Here is a 23,077-nt window from a genome sequence, read left to right as displayed (position 1 = left end):
ATGTCACCAGTAAGTAGTCAAGTCCTAGCTGCAGTGTGGAATCCCTCCAGTAATGTAGTACCCGACTACTACATGTGACCACAGTAGTCACTGAATTCATTGGGTTCATTGACGTCATTGCTGGAATTCTGGAAATGGAGGCTGGAAGATATGACTGGACCCATAACTGGAACCGAGGGGGAAAGAAGGGGTGAGGAACATTTTATTTTTTATTTGAAATAATTTCCAACCTTAACGTTTGGGGTTTTTGGCATGGCAAAGCCCTTTAACTCTAAATTGGAAACCTTCAAAAAACCATTTAGTTTCTACTAATAGATTGTGACCAATGTCTAGGAATCAGGGGATCAGACTGTATATCATTCTAGAATTCAATGGTGGAAAATTAGATTTCCCCTTTGACCAATCTCCCTGTATGGACCAATACAATCTGTCTGACCAGCAACATACATAATATTCACATTGGTTATTCATATAGAAAGTATGATCGTTGGCGTGAAATCTGTGTTGAAGATCTGGACCAGAAGGACTTGATTTCTGACAGACCAATAGGATTTTCTTTATTGCATGAATGATAAATGAAATAAAATATATTTTATGCTACAGGAAAACATTTTGCACATTTTTGATCAAGGGATTAAATGGAAAAGTTTCAAATCCGATGTCAATGAAAAAATGAAACTTGCAAAATTTGTTAACTACGAGTGGCCAGTGAGACTGTTACAATGAGAAGGGTCAGCATATAACAGGACACGTTCATGTTTCCACTGCATTTTGCAGTTGGTTGTGTGATATTGGTCAGCTTGTGGAAACTCAGCTCTGGTACATATGTCTGGATCCAGGACTGATAGGCGGTTACCAGGGTGTACACCCCAGGGCGGTCAGGTAAACCACATCCTTCTCCCCAGCTTACAACACCAGCTTGGTACCAGGCTCCATTGACCTTACACACAAGAGGTCCTCCAGAGTCTCCCTGTAAGATAACAATATGGTTAAAAATGATGGGCAAACCTTGTGAATATTCATAAAGTTCATCAGTAAGCTTCAGTTTGGACCAAACTTGTTGTGCGTGTATGTCATGAAACTTTGATATTCTGTGGCCAGCTCTTCCAAAAAGTAGTGGCCAGCTCTTCCAGAAAGTAGTGGTCAGCTCTTCCAGAAAGAGGTGCTCTTTGTAGCCACTCTCTCCTCTGGTTAATAGATAGACAATGCGAAACAAGATACTTCCAACTTAATAGGGTACTTGACTAAACAACACAATGAAATTGACCAGGAGTGTTCCATACTTACCAGAAATATCTCCTTTAATATAAACTATGGAAATTAAAGTCATGTTTCCTGTAATGGGGTCTCACCTGACAGGAGTCTTTGTCTCCTTTCGAGTATCCAGCGCATATCATGGTGTCTTTGATGATAGTAACAGAACTGCTGGTCGCTGAGTCTATGTGATACAAACTGTCACAGGTCCTGTGGTCGATCAGTGGGAGCATCACTTCCTGGAGGGTCATCGGGGACGGCAAATTCGCTGAAGAAATGAGAAGTCACAACATTCAGTCACTTTATCTTCTTAATAATGTCATGTAGGATGAGGCCAAGCCTCTGTACCTGTCTAGAGCCTAAGCCATAACTGGAGCAGCCATTACTATCTTATGGGTCTCTTGGTCAATGTGGCTACTAGGGTAATAAGGTTCTGTAAAATGAGGAAAAGTGTATAACAAAATGAGAAGATTAACCAAGTGGGAGGATTGTTCTGCAGCCTGAACTCCCACATTGGGAAATCTTAACTTTCCCTAGGATTATCCCAGGTTTTATCAATTTCTTATTCCTTATTGTTTTTTGTTATTCTCCTGAATTTTTTGAACAACATCAATTAGAATAGAAATTATAAATATTTTATAATAATTTATGGGAAATGTATCATGATCCACACCACTATCACCATGATCCATAGCACTATCATCCATACTACTATGATCATTATTATCCACACCACTAACTTCATCATCATCTACACCACTACCATCACCCAAATCCACACCACCATCACCATCATCCATACTATCCTCATCATTATCATCCATACAACGATCATCACCATCATCCATGCCACTTTCATCATCAGCCACACCACTAACTTCACCATCATCTACACCACTATTCTCCTCATCATCATGAGTTGTAGAGTTATAAGAATTCTTACTTTCTGAGGATATTGTGCCCCATCCGGTTACCCAGCATTCCATACCACAGGGGAAGGTAACGGAGGATGATGGCAGACAGATGGGCATGATGTACTTGGTGTAGTTAACGGGAATGGAGAGCTCTAGCAGAGCAATGTCCCCTCTGCTCTTCACTGCCCCTGTGTACTCGGTGGGAATTATAATTCTTCTCAGACCATGCATCCTTTCAATAGAGAAGTCATTTTCTAGTTTGTGGGCTCCCAGCAGCACGCCATGGTTCTTTGGAGAGGGATCCCTGTGGAGCAGAGAATATGAAAAAAACAACTTGTTATACCTAGTGACTGTATATCATGATGGACATGACCCAACTACACATTATTATGTCATGTTCTTCTCCAAATACCAAGAAGATGTGTTTTGCGGTTAAATGGGTTGGATAGAGGAATATCGATGCAAGACATTTCCTCTTTTGCTATGTGAGGCACCTGGACACAGTCTCACCTGCTAGGTAACCAATTCAGAGGACGGGTATTTAAGGGGAGCTAGGAGGACAGTTTCCCCCTGCCTGGGGGCACAGAAAGCACAAGGGTACCTAGCATTACTATATGTAAGCCAACCAGGAGGGGTCCAGAACACAGAAGACGTACAGATCTTTCTATTATACCATCTCTCTGTATACTGTAGGCTTTGCTTCTGGTTTTGAAATGCTGAGTGTGTGAATATGGCCGTGTAGTATAGTTTATTCTCAAAATGTATCCACAAGAAATGCTGTCATATATCCCAGGGAGTTGTAAAAAATTATAGAGCTAATTCTCATTTTTCCTCACCTCTCTGTGGCTCCATGGCAGGGGTATAGCAATAGATAGTGCAGAGATAACAGTTGCTATCGAGCATGCTAAAGGGGCCTCTAAGGTTGCTCTGCCATATAAAAGATATGATAATTTCAAATGACACAAGATTGCAAATTTTTTTTGCATTGGAGCCCAGAAGCTTCAAGTTACACCTCTGCTCTGTTGTGATGTCTAGTCTTCTTTCCCTACATATTCTGGCCTCTCCTGGGTGACATCAGAAGTGTGATTGGACCTCAGTAGTCACGCGTGACCAATGAGATCCAATGACAGGTCTTATCGCTCCATTCCACAGCCAGTGATGTCACCCAAGAGGCCAAAGGAAGCAGAAAGAAGCAGGGAAAGAAGACCATACTCCATAGCAGAGCCCTAGAGTGGTGGTAAAGGATGAGTATGAGCTGTGTATTATTTATCAGAAGAAACCCCAGAATATAATAATGATTTGTGGGTAGTGAAACACACATTTTTTGAAAACTTTATTCATCTGTACTGACTGGGAAGAAACACAAATCTGAAAAGACAGTGAAACAGTGAAATATAGCATACTACCATGGCATCCAACTCTCCAGAGTTTTAGACTGGTAAAACAGTAGATACACCTCTTACTTTGATTATATGGCTCCCCCAGAATGTCACTACGTAGACTGTAACAAAGAATGCCGTCACCAGAGCACTGTATAATACTTGTCAATGGGCTAAACAACTCCTTCCGCTCCCTCTGGCCCTTTTCCTAATGTCATTCAGAGATCTCATACTATATAGATTGCCCTCTTTGGATTCATACCCAAACCCTTTACAGGCTGCAAATCACAGAACAACCCCTGGGTGGCCACACAAAGCAAAGCCATAGGATATCACATCATCTTGTGATACAATAACACAAAATAGTACTCTTACATCTGTAAGTCTCTCTCATATATATATTGTAAGGGTATGAACCTAGAGGGTGCTATAGAGCGGCCCAAAACAGGGTTAAAAAGGACTCTGACTACACCCATAGCTGAGAGAGGGGCTCCACTCCGGAGTGAGTGCACACAGCAAGACAGTGCTGTTAGTGGCCTGCAGGGAGCAGGTGCACTGTGGACCAGTTGGAGACGGGCAGGTGGCCTGTGCCAAGAAGACTGGATTCCAGAAGGAGCCTAACTCCAGAGAGAGAGTACAGATTGTGACCTGCAGACACAGGTGGACCTTGGACCAGTTAGAGACAGACAGACGGTCTGTCCCAAGAGGACTGGATTCCAGAAAGGACTTTGAACCAGACTGGTGAGATGAAACCTCAGCAAAGTATCTTGCCCTTGGTAGAATAGACAGGGTTCAAGAAGTGAGGTAGTGCCCTGTGTGTGGGCTAGGCTGTTTTGGATTGTACCACCTGATCTGCTGTTTATTTGGCACCCAGCGCCACCAACACCTCTGTAAACCCAGGAACACCGCTTACCTTTGCTGCTAAATAACCTCAACTATCACAATATATATATATATTGAGTTTCTGTCTGTTCTTTATGCACGACCAATCTACTGCACTGATCCTCACCAAATTTGGCACACAAGTACACAAGGCATCCGGGAAGGTTTTAGTCTGAGTCTCAGCTCTCTAGGACATACTGTTCCTGAGATACAGTATTTCCCCAAAAAATGACCTGCATTAGCCAATACAAGCCTGCAAGTATTTCACTCATATTCCAACTGCCGTACACACTTTCACATGTCCCTTTATCAGCCAATAGAAGCTCGCAGGTGCTTAGTCTCCCCATGCACACAGTTTTACTCCAGGTCTCAATAACAACCCAGCCATTTTTTTTCACTGCTGTTGGTCAGCTTTAAAAGGGCAGGTTGCTGTGGATGATATTGTTACACAAGGTCACATACACACAGTTTTACCCCAGGTTTCCAAAATAAGTGAACACAGGTTTTTTACTGATATCCAAACTGAGATACACATGATCACATGATGTTTATGGACCAATGGAAATTTGCAGAGCTTGACACAAGGTTTCCATAGCAACCAACCTATTCTTATGGGGCCACTACACAAAGAATATAACCAGGTTCTTCTGCTAGTATATTGTAAAACCATATAAAGAAAAAAGAACAAAAAAAAATTCTAACAAAATATATAACGCCTCCACCAGGACACAGGGAGTGAATATAGTACTTACCTATTAACACAATGGGCAGCGGTCAGCACCCACTTGGATGAGATCAGGGAGCCTCCGCATTTATGGTAGATGATTCCTGCTTGGATATACAACAGGCTCACTTGCCACGGCCATTGTCCTTGCACAGCATCTGTGCCACCAACTATACGGTCAGTAACCTGTGGGGAGCCACAGACAGAGTTGGCATCTACTGGGATGAGAAGAGCTGAAAGGAAATATACAGATCATTATTCCCTTCCCACCACAACAATCATTTGTCATTTTTGAATTTTCACCTTCCAAAAGCCATAGCTTTTACATTTTTCTGTTTACAGAGCTATATGATGACTTACATTTGTGTGACTTCATAATGGTATCATTTATCATTCTGTATTATATACTGGGAAGCTGCAAACAATTCAGAATGATGGAAATTGAAAAAAAAAGCTGTTTCCTCAATTGTCTTGTAGGTTTTATTTTTATGGCGTTCATTGTGCAGTAAAAGTGGCAGGCCCCCTATATTCTCCATAGGAATGATCACAGAATTGATCATTCACTTCTGTTACAAGCTGCCTAGAAGCTCTACAATGACAGGCCTTTGATTAGCTCCCAGCCATCATGGTAATGTATGGGAGCTAATGGGCAGCAATCTAAGTTAACATGACAGTGCTCATGTGACTCTGTTCTTCAAATGCCATGGTCACTCTTGGTCATTGCCATCAGGTCTCCACTGTGTTTGTGTCTCCATAGAATCGGGCATGCTCTACGATCTCTGAATCTAAAGATCTGAGGAAGAGGTGGTGTTTATATACCACCAAAAACCTTGAAATGCTTTATCTTTTATTAATACACCTTCGTTTGATGCCATTTTTGTATACCAAACTCTTTATCTACCGAGCAAGAACGCAGCTTGGTTTCAATTTTGGGAAATTTGTTCCCTAAAGCCCTGATCTCCAAGTAGCACTTGGTGACTCTTAAAGTGCCTTTTGTTGGTAAAATTACCTCCTGTCCATCTATTCCTCCCACCCTCCTTGAGTGGGGAGTCATGCATAAAAGTCATGGACTTAAATACTAGTAACTCTGATCCAGATATATAGTTCCTTTATTCAAGATTAATCAGAGATAAAAAAAAAAGTTGTATTAGTCTAGATCCCAGCCATTGAATTGTAATATTTTATCCATTTAACAATAGTATCTGAAAACCTAATTGGTCAAGGACCTTCCAAAGTAAGGGCAGGTCAAAAGTTTCAAAAGCCTTAGAGATATCAAGTGTCGGTATGGAGTGACTCTTTCTGGAGGTGGCCAGTAGCTGATAAGTCAAGTACTGACTCTGAGGTTTTGAGTTTATTTGGCAGAATGACATAATGGTAGCCAAGGACAACTGTAGGTGTAACTGCAGCCAGGCGAATAGCCAACAATCGGCGTCAGATACTGAGTAATAGTATAATACTAAGAATATTTACAAAATTGATTGATGTGAATGATATTAATGAGACACCATCTGGGTTGGGGATCTTATGACTCAACGAGGGGGGTTAATACCTCTAATTTCTACAAGTTTTATAGCCTCATGATGGAAAACACAACTTCTCTTAGCAAAGTGGCTGATTTCACTTAATTCTTCAGAAAATCACCCAACAAAATTTTCCCCTTTGCCCTTCAAACTAATAGTAAATGGGCTAAACTTTGGGAAATTTACAACTAATCTGGAGATTAGTCAAAATGAAGTATTGTCTTGTCTCCATACATGATTTGCAATCCGAGAAGAGAAGACTTTATTGATCCCATTGTTATTCCACAGCTCAGTGTGGAACACATGAAATAAACAATAGAATAGGAGGAAAATACATCAGATAACAGAATCATGAAGAGTAATTATATAAAAAGGAACAGTACCACAATAGACCACCACCTTCTAGAGTGAGATTGCCGAGGGAAAGAACGACCTCCTGTGCATGTCCCATCTAGTATGAACGTTTCACTGAAGGAGATCTGGGCTGGCTGATGGGACCTTGGTTAAGAAGGTGCGAGGAATTGTCTATGATGAGGAATTGTCTATGGCTACCATAAAGCTAAACCTTTTAATCAATGTATCGACCTTTTTAACATCCATAGTCCTTGTGTTGTCTCCCCAAGAAGTTAAGGGTGATTGAGGAACTTAATCATGAAGCATGAGGTCCCCAACAAAGCACAAGACAATGGAGGATTACTCTGTAGGTGAAATTGATGCATAAATATAAGCACCCCAAGAATCCTCAGGTTTATACTGTCCTCTCTTGTGACTGTGGTTCCTACACCCCCTAGAGGTTCCACTTCTCAGCATGATATAGGAAGATCCCATTACTTAGACATAGGATAAGGAGTTTTTGATACTTTTTTTCTCCTATGGTTTGGTTACGCCAAGAAAAGAAAAAGAAAAAAAAAAAACCTCTCCATGTTGTGTTAATTCCTTCTAGAAAATATAATACTGTGCAGTCTGTGACAGCCGATTCTGATGTAGTTTGTGTAATTTATGTGAATGAAACCATAGAGAAGAGGAAAGGAGACTGAGAGTGAGTGAGAAGAGCAGATAGTTGGGTAAGAGACAATTGGAAGATAATATAGTAGATATCACCTATAGTCCTATGTAAGACCCCAGACGCTATATATTTAGGGTTATATTAAGTGTCTCTTACCAACTTGTAGGACCACTAGCCCATAGAGCAGGTTCTTCACCATTTCTCCCCAGTAGATGTTCACTGTGCTGTGTCTCCTTGGACAGTGAGCCGTTAAGTCCTCGGAGCTGGTCAAAAATAAGAGGCGTCTTGGACAGGAAGTTCTCGCCGTAAACTTTGGTCTGCTCAGAGACTGTGATATTACTATTTTATGGTCTCTTTCCATATTTTGCTGTTGGGATTTTACACCTTATCTTTCTCACCATTTAATTTGCAGGCCAATAAATAACTCAAATAAAATATTCAGATCATGAATTCATGAAGCAAAGTCCAACAATGATGTATCCCTGGGTAAATTATCATTGCTCAATATTAATTCTTTTTTTTTTTTTTTTTTTTTTTTTTCAACAGTTTCTAAACTACAATAAAGATAATGAAAAAACAGAAGTCAAGTGTTTCGGTATTTCTTTTACAAGGCCCCACTCGCCTGAACCTTCACAGGTGGGTGTACGATCACCAGGAGGAACTGAACCAACATCTGATTTAGTGAGAGTAGTGCACAAGGATAGGGATGTCACTCCATAGATTGTCTGAATAGACTATAATGGGGTCCGTGTGGTTTCCACTATATGGAGAGAAAAGTGCTGCTTGCAGGACTTTTCTTTATGCATATTTCATGCGGATAGGGGAACGGAATAGCTGGAACGCAGATGTGAACTGAGGCTTAGAGAGCACACCTACAGTATCAAGATTTATATTCAGCTCAAGGTTTCCAAGTGAGGAGGAATAGGCCTCTGTTGTGTGACTGCCAACTCAAAAACTCCTCAAATCGAAACAATTGGTTCATTTTGGCTTTTCACATTGATAGGTCGGGGACGGGGTCTCTGTCTCTCACTATTTAGAGGGAAATGAGTAGTTACATAGCTGAGATCATAAGAGTAGGGGGATTATTGGCTTTATAGATGAAGTTTCTAAGGAGAAGCCAAAGCGGAGCCAGTTTTGGTGTGAGGTCTACGTATAGGGGTTATAGAAATCTCAACTTGTCATCAAATAAGAGATAAGGTTCCCTGTTTGGAACATATGGATTCTTCATATTAATGATCTATTACCAGGATATAGTCATCAGTATCTGATCTATGTGGGTCCAATGTTTTGACCCTGTGCACAGTAACTGGAAACTACTATTCATATAATAGGAGCAGAACATGCACCACTTCTACTACATGAATAAGAGTAGACTTCATGTTCTTCCCATCCACTCCAGTAGCTTCTGGTGCCTGGAGAGTGGTGGAACCTCATTATGTGATCTGTGGGGGGTTTGACCCCCAGAACCCACCCACGTCACATAATGCTGACCTATACTATCAATTGTTCATCAGTGTACATCTACTCTACAGATAACACCCACAATTCCTCATCATTGCATCACTACTAACAATGTATGATGTCACAGCTTATCTCCTCGCCCTGTCTGCACAGAACGTGTCTAGGAAACCGAACTAGATCTCAATGAGTCAGCTCCTGTCTATTGCTGCCTCATGCCTATGGAGAAATGGACTAAGACTGAAGTTGGAAACACCAGCCATAATAAATTCCCCTCCTCCCTCAAACTTGGTTGGGATTGCCGAACCTTAACCCTTTCTAATCTTTATGGCAGTTCACAATCAGCTATTAGGTAAAAAATAAGTCCCTCTTAGATACCTTATTTCATTCTTGAGTAATTCTAGATAGTTAGTCAATGACTTTGTCTTCTAATAGTACAAAACATTTATAGGGACGTCTTACCAGTGGGGTAACTCTTTGTACAATTGTATATTATGAAATTCTGACAACTGTGACGTGATTATGAGGAAGAGCAAGCATCACATATGGGAAATCTCGCCGCGCATGCACACTGGTAAGAAACCTGTATTAGGGTGCATTCACATGAATATGTATACGCCGTGTGAGATTTTGAGCGCCGTATACGCTCCCATTGATTTCAATGGGCGCCTGGATCGTATACGCCGCGTTATTTTGCGGCCGCAAAATAACGCGGCGTATACGAGACTAACTCCATTTGAAATCAATGGGAGTGTATACGGCGCTCAAAATCTCACACGGCGTATACGTGCCAGGTGACACGGCACGTTACTCAGTGTGAATGCACCCTTATAATGCAGAGGAATTTGCAAGCATGACTGAGCAGCTATTCAGTATAGCAGTAAAAGATGTCCGTTTCTATTTTTGTTGTTACGGTAGCATATCTCTTTGTGTTAACAGATCACAATTGTCTTGCTTTTAGAATATCTTCTTAACCTGTGATATACATATCTGGTCATGTCGAGCCAAGAGGACAGTAAGGAATAACACTTCTGTAAGTAAACATGTTCCAGAATTTATCTCACAGGTAATACAAGGACGGAGTCATCAGCAGAGGTGACAACTCCTTTATAGCTTCAGTCACTCACAGGTGACATCTTCTATGTTTGTGGTTAAATTGGGCCAGAACGCAGAACATTGGCCCAAAGCAGAACATAAAAAACACTGTTACTTACCTCTCCTGGCTCTGAAATGCTTCAAGCCTACTTGGTGACGTCCCAGACATCACACGGGCCGGGAATTGCATCCTTATGCGTAGCGACGCAAGCCCCTGCTCACACGACACCTCATACATCATTGATGATGGCCGACATCTGCGGAGAGTTCACTGGAACCAGGGAGAGATAAGTTACAGTGTTTTTTATGTTTGTAATCTCCCCTGGGTCTCTGATCATTATACTCTGGGGTCTAAAAAGACCCAGAGTATAATAATTGTTCATGGGTGGTCCACAATGGGCATTATAGTGTGTCTAGGGGCCACTATGGGACATAAATGATGAGAGTGTTCCCCCTAAAAAAACTTTCCCAATTTAAGCACTGGCTGTACTCATTCCTTTCCTTCTCCATCTGACCCAGACCAACATGACAACTACAGAGTTTACTGACACATCATCTTTGACCCTTTTGGTACTTCTGAAGGAATCACCAGCCATTATGTCATCAATATGGTCTGTTATTGGGAATATTTTATACATTATAATATTGGTGTATATTTTCTACTATCATAGTTTTGTGTGTTTTAATTGCATTTTAATTTGTGAGACCAGGAAAAGCCCAGTATCAGGCGATCTCATACCAGACAGTTACTTTTACTATGATAGAATTAAAACCTTTATCCCATCAGTACTAGCAGTCTGCAATATTCTCTACCCTATAGTTATAAGGTTCTAGCATGTTCCCAACCATTGGAGCTTCCATGGGTGAATGTTTGTTATTGGAGCCAGGACTACAAGTATCATCTGTATGACAGAACTATGTAGTCCCTGCTAATAGATTGTGAGAAATGTCTTGGAACTAGAGATGAGTGAACAGCGTTCGATCGAGTACATGTTTGATCGGATATCAGGCTGTTCGAGATGTTCGATTTGAGTCGAACACCAGGTGGCAAACTCACAAAAAATTTGATTCCCCTCCCACCTTCCCTGGTGCTTTTTTTGCACCAATAACTGCGCAGGGGAGGTGGGACAGGAACTACGACAACGGAGGCATTGAAAAAAAATCGGAAAAAGTAATTGGCTGACTAATTCAGGTGACCTCCAATTTATACGAACAGTGGATTTAATATCCGGCTCATATGAGACTGTGAACGACTGTAAGACAGGGATAGATGTACAAGCAGGGTTAGCTAGGGATTACCTTTATTTAGGTGGGAATGTTACTCACACAGCTCTTTGGGGCTCTATCTGGTCGGGATCCCTGCCAGCTTACGATATGCACAAGCTGACTTTTTCCCATAGGAATGCATTGACTAGCGTTGATTGGCTGAATGCCATACAGAGTACAGCATTCGGCCAATCAATGGTGGTTCTGCTGGAGGCTCGTCTGTGTGGAGGCGGAGTCTAAGATCGGACCAGAATGGAGACTGCTGTGGACCGATCTTAGACTCCGCCCCCTCCAGCAGAACCAACGTGATTGGCCGAAAGCTGTACTCTGTATGGCATTCAGCCAATCAACGCTGGTCAGTGCATTCCTATGCCGAGATGTAGCAGTGCTGGCCATGCTTCCTCTGCTGTCCCAGTTGCATTCCGGAGGTGTTGGCATCATTTCCTGGGGTGTCATAGTGGACTTGGTGACCCTCCTGAGTCAAACAGTGGTTTCCCCCTAAACGAGTATTTATTCCCCATAGAATATAATGGGGTTCGATGTTCGATCGTACAGTTGAGTATTGAGCGGCTACTTGAATCAAACTTCGAACATTTCACTGTTTGCTCATCTCTACTTGGAACCAGTTTCTGAATAAGGTCAAAGAGGATCGGACTGTCATTCTGGAATTCTATGGTTAGAAACCCCTTTGTGGATTTCGCCTTTCACTAATCTCCCAGTGTGGACCAAAACAAATCAATGTCTGAAATGATAAAATCAATCATAAAGAAATTACAAAAACAGAGAATCGCAGGAGTGAACTCCCTATATTGTCATCCATATTCAAGAAATGTCTTCTTCTCACAATGTCTGGTGAAGACCATGACCTGAATTCTTCTACAAAAGGACTAGATTTCTGCCAAAGCAGTAGAATTTTATTTATTGCATGAATGAAAAATGAAATAAAATATATTTTTATACTACTGAAAAACATTTTACACATTTTTGTTAAGGGCTTAAATGGAAAAGTTTCAAATCCGATGTCAATGAAGAAATAAAACTTGCAGAATTTGTTAACTACGAGTGGCCAGTGAGACTGTTACAATGAGAAGGGTCAGCATATAACAGGACACGTTCATGTTTCCACTGCATTTTGCAGTTGGTTGTGTGATGTTGGTCAGCTTGTGGAAACTCAGTTCTGGTACGTATGTCTGGATCCAGGACTGATAGGCGGATACCAGGGTGTACACCCCAGGGCGGTTAGGTAAAGCACATCCTTCTGCCCAGCTTACAACACCAACTTGGTACCAGGCTCCATCGACCTTACACACAAGAGGTCCTCCAGAGTCTGACTGTGAGATAACAATATGGTTAATGTTGATGGGTAAACTTTGTGAATATTCATGAGGTTCATCAGCAAGCTTCAGTTTAGACCAAACTTGTGTGTGTATATGTAATGAAACTTTGATATAGAGACCCAGTGCCAGCAAGCCCATGAAAATTTTAATTCCTCTACAGCACTACCACATGGATCCTGAAATCCACTGTAAATTATGGTAGTAAAAGTCAAATGGGTATCCATAAATACATGGAGTAGATCTGGATCTTCCAGAAAGAGGTGCTCTTTGTAGCCACTCTCTCCTCTGGTTAATAGATAGACAATGCCAAACAAGGTACTTCCAACTTAATAGGTTACTTAGACCTTACTGAATTTTGACAAATAAAACCCAATGACTTTAACCAGGGGTATTCCAACCTTTTCACACAGCTATAAGATGGAATACGAACTAATATTTCCGTTATTATAAACTACAGAGATTAAAGTCATGGTTCTTGTAATGGGGTCTCACCTGACAGGGGCCTACTCCTCCTCTCGAATATCCAGCACATATCATGGTGTCTTGGATGATGGTAACAGAACTGCTGGTTGCGGAGTTTACATTATACATGGAGTCACAGGTCCTGTGGTCGATCAGTGGGAGCATCACCTTCTGGAGAGTCATCGGGGACGGCAAACTCACTGAGAAAATAAGCAGTCACATCATTGAGTCACTTTATCTTCTCAATAATCTCATGTAGGATGGATCCAAACCTCTGTCCATGTCTAGAGTCTTGGGTATAACTGGGGCAGCCATTACTATCTCATAGGTCTCTTGGCCAATGTGGCTATAGGGGTAATAAGGTTCTTGAAATTGATGAAAAGTGCACACCAAAATGAGAAGACTAACCAAGTGGGAGATCCCCATGAAGGATTGTTTTGCAGCCCGAACTCTCACATTGAGATATTGTAACTTTCCTTAGGATCCTCCTAGGTTTTAGCAATTTCTTATTCTTTATTGTTTTTTCTCCTGAACTTTCTGAACAGCATCAGTTAGAATAGAAATGAGAAATATTTTATAATAATTTATGGGAAGTGTATCATAGTTTTTGTAGTTTGTGAAATGAAAAACCGTGAAGTAGATAAAATCATCATCATCATCATCATCATCATCATCATCATCATCATTCTAACCATCATCCATATCATTATCAATATTATATCCATCATTCACAAGATCACCATTATAACCATCTTCCACATCATCATCATTATCATAAACATCTTCATCATCACCATTATAACTATCACCTACATTATAAGGGCTCATTCACACTACGTATACGGCAGCTTATTCTGAATGTAAAACACGTTCAGAATCAGCGGCGTATAAAGCAGTTCCCATTCATTTCTATGGGAGCCGGCATACGAGCGCTCCCCATAGAAATGAATGGGAAGTGCCGGCGTATACGGCAAGCTCTGCTCATGCCGAGCCGTACACGCAGCGCTTTCCATTCACTTCAATGGGAGTGCTCGTAGTGAAAGAAGCAGTTCATTCATTTCTATGGGGAGCGCTCGTATGCCGGCTCCCATAGAAATGAATGGAATTGCTTTATACGCCGCTTATTCTGAACGTGTTTTACGTTCAGAATAATCTGGCATTTACGTAGTGTGAATGCCCCCTTACTATTATAACCATTATCCACAGCATCATTATCGCCATTATAACCATCAATTCACATAATTATCTTTATAACGATCAATTACATTATTATTATTATTATTATTATTATTATTATTATTATTAACAACATCCTGGGGGCATAACTAGCAAAGACTGGGCCTCATAGCAAATGTTTAACATTCCACCATCCCACAGCATAGCATCCCCCTTCCCTGGCCCCCACACAGTTTAATACCCCATTTACTCCTACTATAATGTTCCATAACAGTCCTTCGACACAGTATAATGTCATATACAGCAACCTTCACACAGTATAATGTCCCATAGTGACTCCTTCACACAGTATAATGTCCCATAGTGACTCCTACACACAGTATAATGTCCCATAGTGACTCCTTCACACAGTATAATGTCCCATAGTGACTCCTTCACACAGTATAATGTCCCATAGTGACTCCTTCACACAGTATAATGTCCCATAGTGACTCCTTCACACAGTATAATGTCCCATAGTGACTCCTTCACACAGTATAATGTCCCATAGTGACTCCTTCACACAGTATAATGTCCCATAGTGACTCCTTCACACAGTATAATGTCCCATAGTGACTCCTTCACACAGTATAATGTCCCATAGTGACTCCTTCACACAGTATAATGTCCCATAGTGACTCCTTCACACAGTATAATGTCCCATAGTGACTCCTACACACAGTATAATGTCCCATAGTGACTCCTTCACACAGTATAATGTCCCATAGTGACTCCTTCACACAGTATAATGTCCCATAGTGACTCCTTCACACAGTATAGTGTCCCATAGTGACTCCTTCACACAGTATAATGTCCCATAGTGACTCCTTCACACAGTATAATGTCCCATAGTGACTCCTTCACACAGTATAATGTCCCATAGTGACTCCTTCACACAGTATAATGTCCCATAGTGACTCCTTCACACAGTATAATGTCCCATAGTGACTCCTTCACACAGTATAATGTCCCATAGTGACTCCTTCACACAGTATAATGTCCCATGGTGAATCCTACACACAGTATAATGTTCATTATGATATATAGATTCCTCTGCGTCCCCAGAACCTCCTATAGCTACATCCATAATCATAACCTCAGGCCTATGAACATTTCAAACATCATTGTTTATACCATTTCCAATATTGTCGCCATCATCCTTATGACCACCAACATTACTATCACCCCTCGTATGATCAATCAATCAATCAATCAATCATCTGCATCATCCACTCCACCATCATTGTAATCCACACCACTATTATCACCACCAACTACACCATTATCAGTATCATCCACTGCACTATTATGACCCCCGTCCACACCACTATCACCACCTTCATCCATGTCTATATCATCACTATCTTCTATGCCATTATCATCAATATTATCCACTCCACTATAACCACCATCATCCCCACCACTATCATCACCATCATCCATGCCACTTTCATCATCATCCACACCACTACCTTCACCATAATCCACACCACTATTCTTCTCATCATCATGAATTGTAGAGTTATAAGTGTTCTTACCTCCTGAGTTTATTGGACCCCAGCCGGTTACCCAGCATTCCATGCCACAGGGGAAGATAACGGAGGAGGATGGCAGACAGATGGGCATGATGTACGTGGTGTAGTTAACGGGAACGGAGAGTTCTAGCAGAGCGATGTCCCCTTTGCGCTCCCATATCCCTGGGTACTCTGGGTGAATTATAATTCTTCTCAGACTACGAATGCTTTTAAAATTAAAGTCATATGAGAGTTTGTGGGCTCCCAGCAGCACGCCATACTCCTCAGGAGAGAAACCCCTGTGGAGCAGAGAATATGAAAAAAAAATTGTTACACCTAGTAACTTTATATCAGGACAGACATGACCCATCTACACATTATTATGTGATGTTCTGACGTGTCGTGTCATGTGTCATGTCATGACGTGTGTCGCGGTTAAATGGGTTGGATAGGGGAACATCTATGCAGGACATTTCCATGAGGGATATATTTCTCCAAGACTTCTTTACTATGTGAGACACCTGGACACAGTCTCACCTGCTAGGTAAATAATTCATTGGGTGGGTATTTAGGGGGAGCTAGGAGAACAGTTTCCCCCTGCCTGGGGGCACAGAAAGCACAAGGGTACCTAGCATTACTATATGTAAGCCAACCAGGAGGGGTCTAGAACACAGAAGACGTACAGATCTTTCCATTATACCAGCTCTCTGTATACTGTAGGCTTTGCTTCTGGTTTTGAAATCCTGAGTGTGTGAATATGGCCGTGTAGTACGTTCTTATTGACTTGAGATAACAGTTGCTACCGGTCACTGGACCCTAAAGAGGTCTTCAAGGTTACATAGTTACATAGTAGATGAGGTTGGATGAAGACATCAGTCCATCAAGTCCAACCTATAACCCTACAGTCCCCTGCAGTGTTGATCCAGAGGAAGGCAAAAAAAAAAAAACATGAGGACTATGCCCATTGTCCCATTTCACGGGCTGACTCCAATCTGGCAATCAGTATAAAAACCCTGAATCAATGTGTCCTTAAAATCTAGAAACCGTAATATTGTTCTGTTCAAGAAAGGCATCCAGACCCTCTTTGAACTTGTTCAATGAATCCGCCATCACCACTTCCTGGGGCAGAGAGTTCCAGAGCCTCGCTGTTCTTACTGTAAAGAATCCCCTACTATGTTTCTGGTGAAACTTTCTCTCCTCCAGACGTAGAGGATGTCCTCTTGTCATTGTCACTGGCCTAGGAGTAAAAAGATTGCTCTGCTACATAAAATATACCATAATTCTAAATGACACAATGTAGGAAGGAGATCCACTGCAGATTTTGCCTTGGCACCCGGGAGCTTCAGGTTACACCTAGGCTCTGTTGCGATGTCTAGTCTTGTTTCCCTTTTTTCCCTCCCTCCATCTCAGTAAATCTGGCAAGGAACCCATCTCTGTTTTGTCTGTCATTTGCTAACCCTCCCTGAAAAATTAGATGCCATGGGATCTACTGCCATGCCATTCAACTCTCCAGAGCTACAGTAGATACACCTCTGACCTTGATTATATTTCCCTCCAGGATATCGCTATGCAGATCATAATGAAGAATCCCTTCAGCAGAGCATTGGATCTCTTTGGATCAATACAAAGGATGTAACTTGAGGGGGTGCAGAGATTGCAGTCGCACCGAGGTCTAGAATCCTTAGGGGGCCTATAAGCACTGGCATCAGTATTGAGATTGCAGTTTCCATCTGGCCCATAAGCCAAGGAGACCCCCAGATTATCCTAACCACACTAAGGTTGATTAAACTCCTTATCACCCATAACCATCACTATCAAGAATTCACTGTAGGGATGAGGTAGGGGGCCCTGGACAAAAAATTGCACCGGGTCTCACAAGACTTTAGTTACACCACCGATCCATACCCTTCCCTCCCAAGAACTGCTGGGAATCTTCCGTATGATGCTATATGAATAGACAGGGTTCTCCCCACATTCCCTGGACTTAATCTGGTCCCGGAATTTGCCACCATACACTTCCTGATCTTCCAATCTCTAAGAGGTGGCTACCTGGGAGCCTGAGTCTTTACTATATGCTAGTTTATTACAGGAACAACGGAAGTTTTTCCTGTCCTTCCTGAGTACTTGAGAATCGAAATCACAAATCTTACTATCTCCTGACAACATCAAATCTGTTCTCAGACAAGTCCGAGGCCCATTGAGGTGTGCTCGCCTCTCGGAGTCTAATTACAAATTGATCACTAGATGGTAAAAAATGCCATCCCTACTCCACTAATATTCTCCTGACAATACCACATTATACTGGCATTGTAACTGGCACCCGGGCACCTACCTACATATATGGTGGGACTGCAAAAGAATTCAGGATTACTGGATCCAAATCCAATATATTTTTGACCAAATCTGTGGCCATAAGATTCCCTTAACCACTCAGATAATTTTTCCTGAAATTTGGTCTATGTTCCCCAAAGCGTCCCCTCACCACCTATTGCTCACAACGACTAAAGCCCTAATTCCCCTTTATTGGGTCTCAAACACAGCACCCTCAATCTCCCACCTACTATGTAAGATCTCCCAAGTAGAATAGCTTTCACATTTGGAATTCAGAAATATACACTGATACAGAACCACCTGGGCGCTTTGGCTTACCCTCCGAGACAATACCAATTGGAGTCATCTATGGATAAACTCTGATGCACAGCCATCACCCAAATCTCCCTTACTTTCACCATAGTCAGCATTTCTATCCTGCCCTACTTTATATTAGCGATCTAGACCCTTGCACCTTGCGAAGAAGACCAATCATAAAAGTTTTTTACTGTTCGATTTGGCATTACTTATTTTTTTCCCTATCTGTTTAGATCGGACAATCTTTATATGGCTGCCAAAAATTTCTTATGAACCAATTCAATATAATATCATGAAAGGCTATGAAAATCCTTAAAGAGGACCTTTCATCAGATCGGGCACAGGCAGGTCTATATACTGCTGGAAAGCTGACAGTGTGCTGAATTCAGCGCACTGTCGGCTTTCCCGATCTGTGCCCCGGGTAAAGCGCTATTGGTCCCGGTACCGTAGGGCTTTACAGTCAGAAGGGTGTTTCTGACAGTTAGCCAGGGACGCCCTTCTGCCCAGCAGCGCCTATCGCGCTGTACTGTGGAGCGGAGAGGAACGCCCCCTCCCCTCCTGATAATACTTGTCTATAGACGAGCACTGTGAGCAGAGGGAGGGGGCGTTCCTCCCCGCTCACACTGTACAGCACTATAGGCGCTGCTGGGCAGAAGGGCGTCCCTGGCTAACTGTCAGAAACGCCCTTCTGACTGTAAAGCGCTACGGTACCGGGACCGATAGCGCTTTACACCAGGCACAGATCGGGAAAGCCGACAGTGCGCTGAATTCAGTGCACTGTCAGCTTTCCAGCAGTATATAGAACTGCCTGTGCCCAATCTGATGAAAGGTCCTCTTTAATAAGCTGCAAATCACAGAACAACCACTTGTGATACAGTATCACAAAATAGTATTCTTACATCTGTATGTATATTATAGAACAAAAAAAGAAAAAAGAATTAAGAAATTATAACAAGACATATGACGACTCCACCAGGACACTGGGAGTGAATATAGCACTTACCTATTAATGCAATGGGCAGCGGTCAGCACCCACTTGGATGAGATCAGGGAACCTCCACATTCATAGTAGAAGACGACTCCGTCTTGAATGTAAATCAGCAACACCTGCCACGGCCATTCTCCTTGTACGGTATCTGTGCCACCAAATATACGGTCAGTAACCTGCGGGGAGCCACAGACAGAGTTGCCATCTACTGGGATGAGAAGAGCTGGAAGGAAATATACAGATCGTTATTCCCTTCCCACCACAACAACCATTTGTCATTTTTGAATTTTCGCTTTCCAAAAGCCATAGCGTTGACATTTTTTCTATTTACAGAGCTATATTACTTATATTTGTGGACTTCGTAATGGTACCATCTGTTATTCTGTATGATGTACTGAGAAGCTGCAAATATTTCCAAATGGGGGGAATTAGAAATAAACAAAGTTTGCACAATTTTCTTCTAGGTTTTATTTTTATGGCATTCACTGTGCAGTAAAACTGGCAGGTCCTCTATATTCTCCAGGCCAGTAAGATCACAGCATTGACTAGATACATAGGTGGACAAAATTGTTGGTACGCCTCGTTTAATGGAAGAAAAACCTCCAATGGTCGCAAAAATAACTTGAATCTGACAAAAGTGATAATAACCAAACTACATGTTGACAAGCCACAAAGCTTCCTGGAGAATGTCCTATGGACAGATGAGACAAAAATCAAACTTTTTGGCAAGACAGTCGTGTTTAACTGGCCTAAGGGACAATAATCTAAAGCAAGATGACACTGTCCATGTGCCGCTACTCTACTGATGCCTTGGTCACATTTGATCAAGGAAGACTCAGGGATCCAGGGTCACTGAGGACACAGCATCCAGTTTTTAAACTATTTTGGTTGTTATGGCACTTTTTTTTATAAAAATACCTGACCTTTTTCTTGATCTCATTAACTGACCTGTCCTTACTAGAAATGGGTAAATCAACCAGTATTGAGCCAGGATCAGCCCAAATAGTCCATATTTTTGGAATTCATCTCAGGATATTATACTCTGGGCAAGGGTGAACCTAGTCTTTGTGCGGCCTGAGGCGGACGTCAGAAAGCCGCGCGGAGGGGCGGAGGGGCGGAGGGGCGGATCAGAGTGGAGGGAGAGGAGTGGGCGGTGTTAGCAGGCAGGGGTAGGACTTGCTCTCTGCTAAGTGTGAGGGGTGGCCGCTGGAGCAGCACTGCATCCACAGGGCCGCCCCAATCCACCGCTCGGTGACGGTGACGCTAAGCCAGTCCAGGACAGCTTGTCCTAGACTGGCTTAGAACAGCAAAAATACTGCCTCACCCTGGAGCCCCGGCATAGCGCCGCCTGAAGCGGTCGCTTCAGGTCGCCTCATGGGAGGTGCCGCGCTGACTCTGGGGTCCTAGCAGTATCTGGCGATTTGTGTCTTCCTTCTCTAGGTATATGATATCACAGAAGAGCACCTGCGCCTGTAATTAGGCCTCAGCAGTGACATGGTCATACTAAGCATCATGACATCATCACACGCCTTGGCAGTGACCCTGGGTGCATGACATCACAGAAGAGCATCAGACACCAGGAGGAAGGCACAAATGGCACAAGAAGGCCCAAGAGAGGTAACAGAAGGACCTCCACCTATTTTGTTCTGGGGTCCAAAGAGACCCCAGAGCATAATAATTTCTTTTTTGGTTCTATGCAAACAAGTTCAGACCAAACTGAACCGAGGAATTGCTTCGTCCGAACATAGGATGAAGCAAATTTTCTGGAGTTCATCTTTAGTTGACACGTTTTCCATGCTGTTATATTTTTTATAAATATGCAAAGGAGTTCCCACATACTACTTGGGGTGTTCTCTCAGATTAAAGTGTTTTAAAAAAATGAAAGGAATTCTCCAAGTATCACTTGGGGACTCTTGAAGTACCTTTTGTTGGTAAAATTATTTCAGAAGTTACCACCTGTCCATCTATTCAGTGGGGAGCAATGCATAATAGTCATGGACTTAAATCCTAGTAACTCTGATCCAGATACATAGTCCATATGGAAAATTAATCGGAGATAAAAGGGTTTTATTAGATCTCAGCCATTGGATTGTAATATGATCCTTTTATCCATCTTACAAAAGTATCGGAAAACCAAATTGGTCAAGGACCTTCCAAAGTAAGGACTGGTCAAAACTTTCAAAATCTTAACTTTGGTGTTCGGCTTTCCATTTCTCGTTTCCTCTTTTGAACCAAGGAAAATAGAACCTAATCCGCTTAAAAAGTGGTTACCCACTGGGTTTCCACCCTAAAAATGTGAAAAATACGATACCCGAAGACCCCCAACAAAGCACAAGACATTGGAGGATTACTCTGTAGCTGAAATTAACCCAACAATATCAACTATCAATGATATTCAATGTAATAATTGTAAGATGTAAACTACAAGGTGCATAAATATAAGCGCCCCAAGAATCCTCAGGTTTATACTGTCCTCTCTCGTGACTGTGGCTCCTAGACCCCCTTTATGTAGAGGTTCCACTTCTCTGCATCAAATGGGAAGATCCCATTACCTAGACATAGGACAAGGAGTTTTTGATATTTTTTTCTGTTCCTTTGGTTACACCAAGAAAAAAAGAAGAGGAGGAAGAAGAAGAGAAAAGACCCTCTCCATGTTGTGTTAATTCCTTCTAGAAAATGTGATGCAGTCTGTGGCAGCCTATTCTGATGTAGTTTGTGTAACATATGTGAATGGAGCCATAGAGAAGAGGAAAGGAGACTGAACGTGAGTGAGAAGATCAGATAGTTTTAAGAGGTAAGTGTTAGATAATGTAGTAGGTGTCACCTACAGTCCTATGTAAGACCCCAGACGCTATATATTTATGGTTATATTAAGTGTCTCTTACCAACGTGTAGGACCACTAGCACATAGAGAAGGTTCTTCACCATTTCTCCCCAGAAGATGTTCACTTTCCTGTGTCTCTTTGGACAATGAGCCGCTAAGTCCTCAGAGCTCATCAAATATAAGAGGCGTCATGGACAGGGAGTGCTCTCTGTAAACTTTGGTCTACAAAAAGACATTGATATATCTCTTTTATGGTCTCTTTCCATATTTTGCTGTTATTCCTTATCTTTCTCACCTTTTTTATTTGAAGGTAAATGAATAACATTCACATCATGAATTCATGAAGCAAAGTCCAATGCAGGTAATGAATCAGAAGAAATCAGATCCGACAGAATGTACATTGGAAAAACTACACCAAACCAGCCGAGGAAGGGAGACAACATAGATTAAAGGGGTTGTCCCATCACAAGGATCCTATCTATACTACTTGTTAATGTGGATTTAAGACTTTTCCTAAATACATTGCTTCAGCAAAACTGCTTTGTTTGTCCACTATATTACTTTATTCAATTCATTGTTGACACAGCCCTTGGGCTTATCTGCTCAAAAGT

General features: G+C 42.0%; 1 protein-coding gene across 1 annotated transcript; it reads right to left on the bottom strand.

Moving 5' to 3' along the window:
- Window positions 1-518: 518 nt before the first annotated feature.
- LOC142217186 (transmembrane protease serine 9-like) lies at window positions 519-22,593 on the bottom strand. The gene is made up of 11 exons (XM_075285375.1): window positions 22,528-22,593; window positions 19,658-19,865; window positions 16,051-16,325; window positions 13,328-13,497; window positions 12,556-12,829; window positions 12,207-12,240; window positions 7,836-7,942; window positions 5,182-5,386; window positions 2,198-2,472; window positions 1,353-1,522; window positions 519-970 (listed from the first exon to the last, which is right to left on the bottom strand). The coding sequence occupies exons 1-11, from the start codon at window positions 22,568-22,570 to the stop codon at window positions 692-694; spliced, it is 2,040 nt and encodes a 679-aa protein (XP_075141476.1). The 5' UTR covers window positions 22,571-22,593; the 3' UTR covers window positions 519-691.
- Window positions 22,594-23,077: the final 484 nt, after the last annotated feature.

Source organism: Leptodactylus fuscus, chromosome 8, assembly GCF_031893055.1.
Source record: "Leptodactylus fuscus isolate aLepFus1 chromosome 8, aLepFus1.hap2, whole genome shotgun sequence".
Classification (NCBI taxonomy): domain Eukaryota; kingdom Metazoa; phylum Chordata; class Amphibia; order Anura; family Leptodactylidae; genus Leptodactylus; species Leptodactylus fuscus.
Note: the sequence above shows the minus strand (reverse complement) of the source record. Positions and strands in the feature narration are given on the sequence as shown.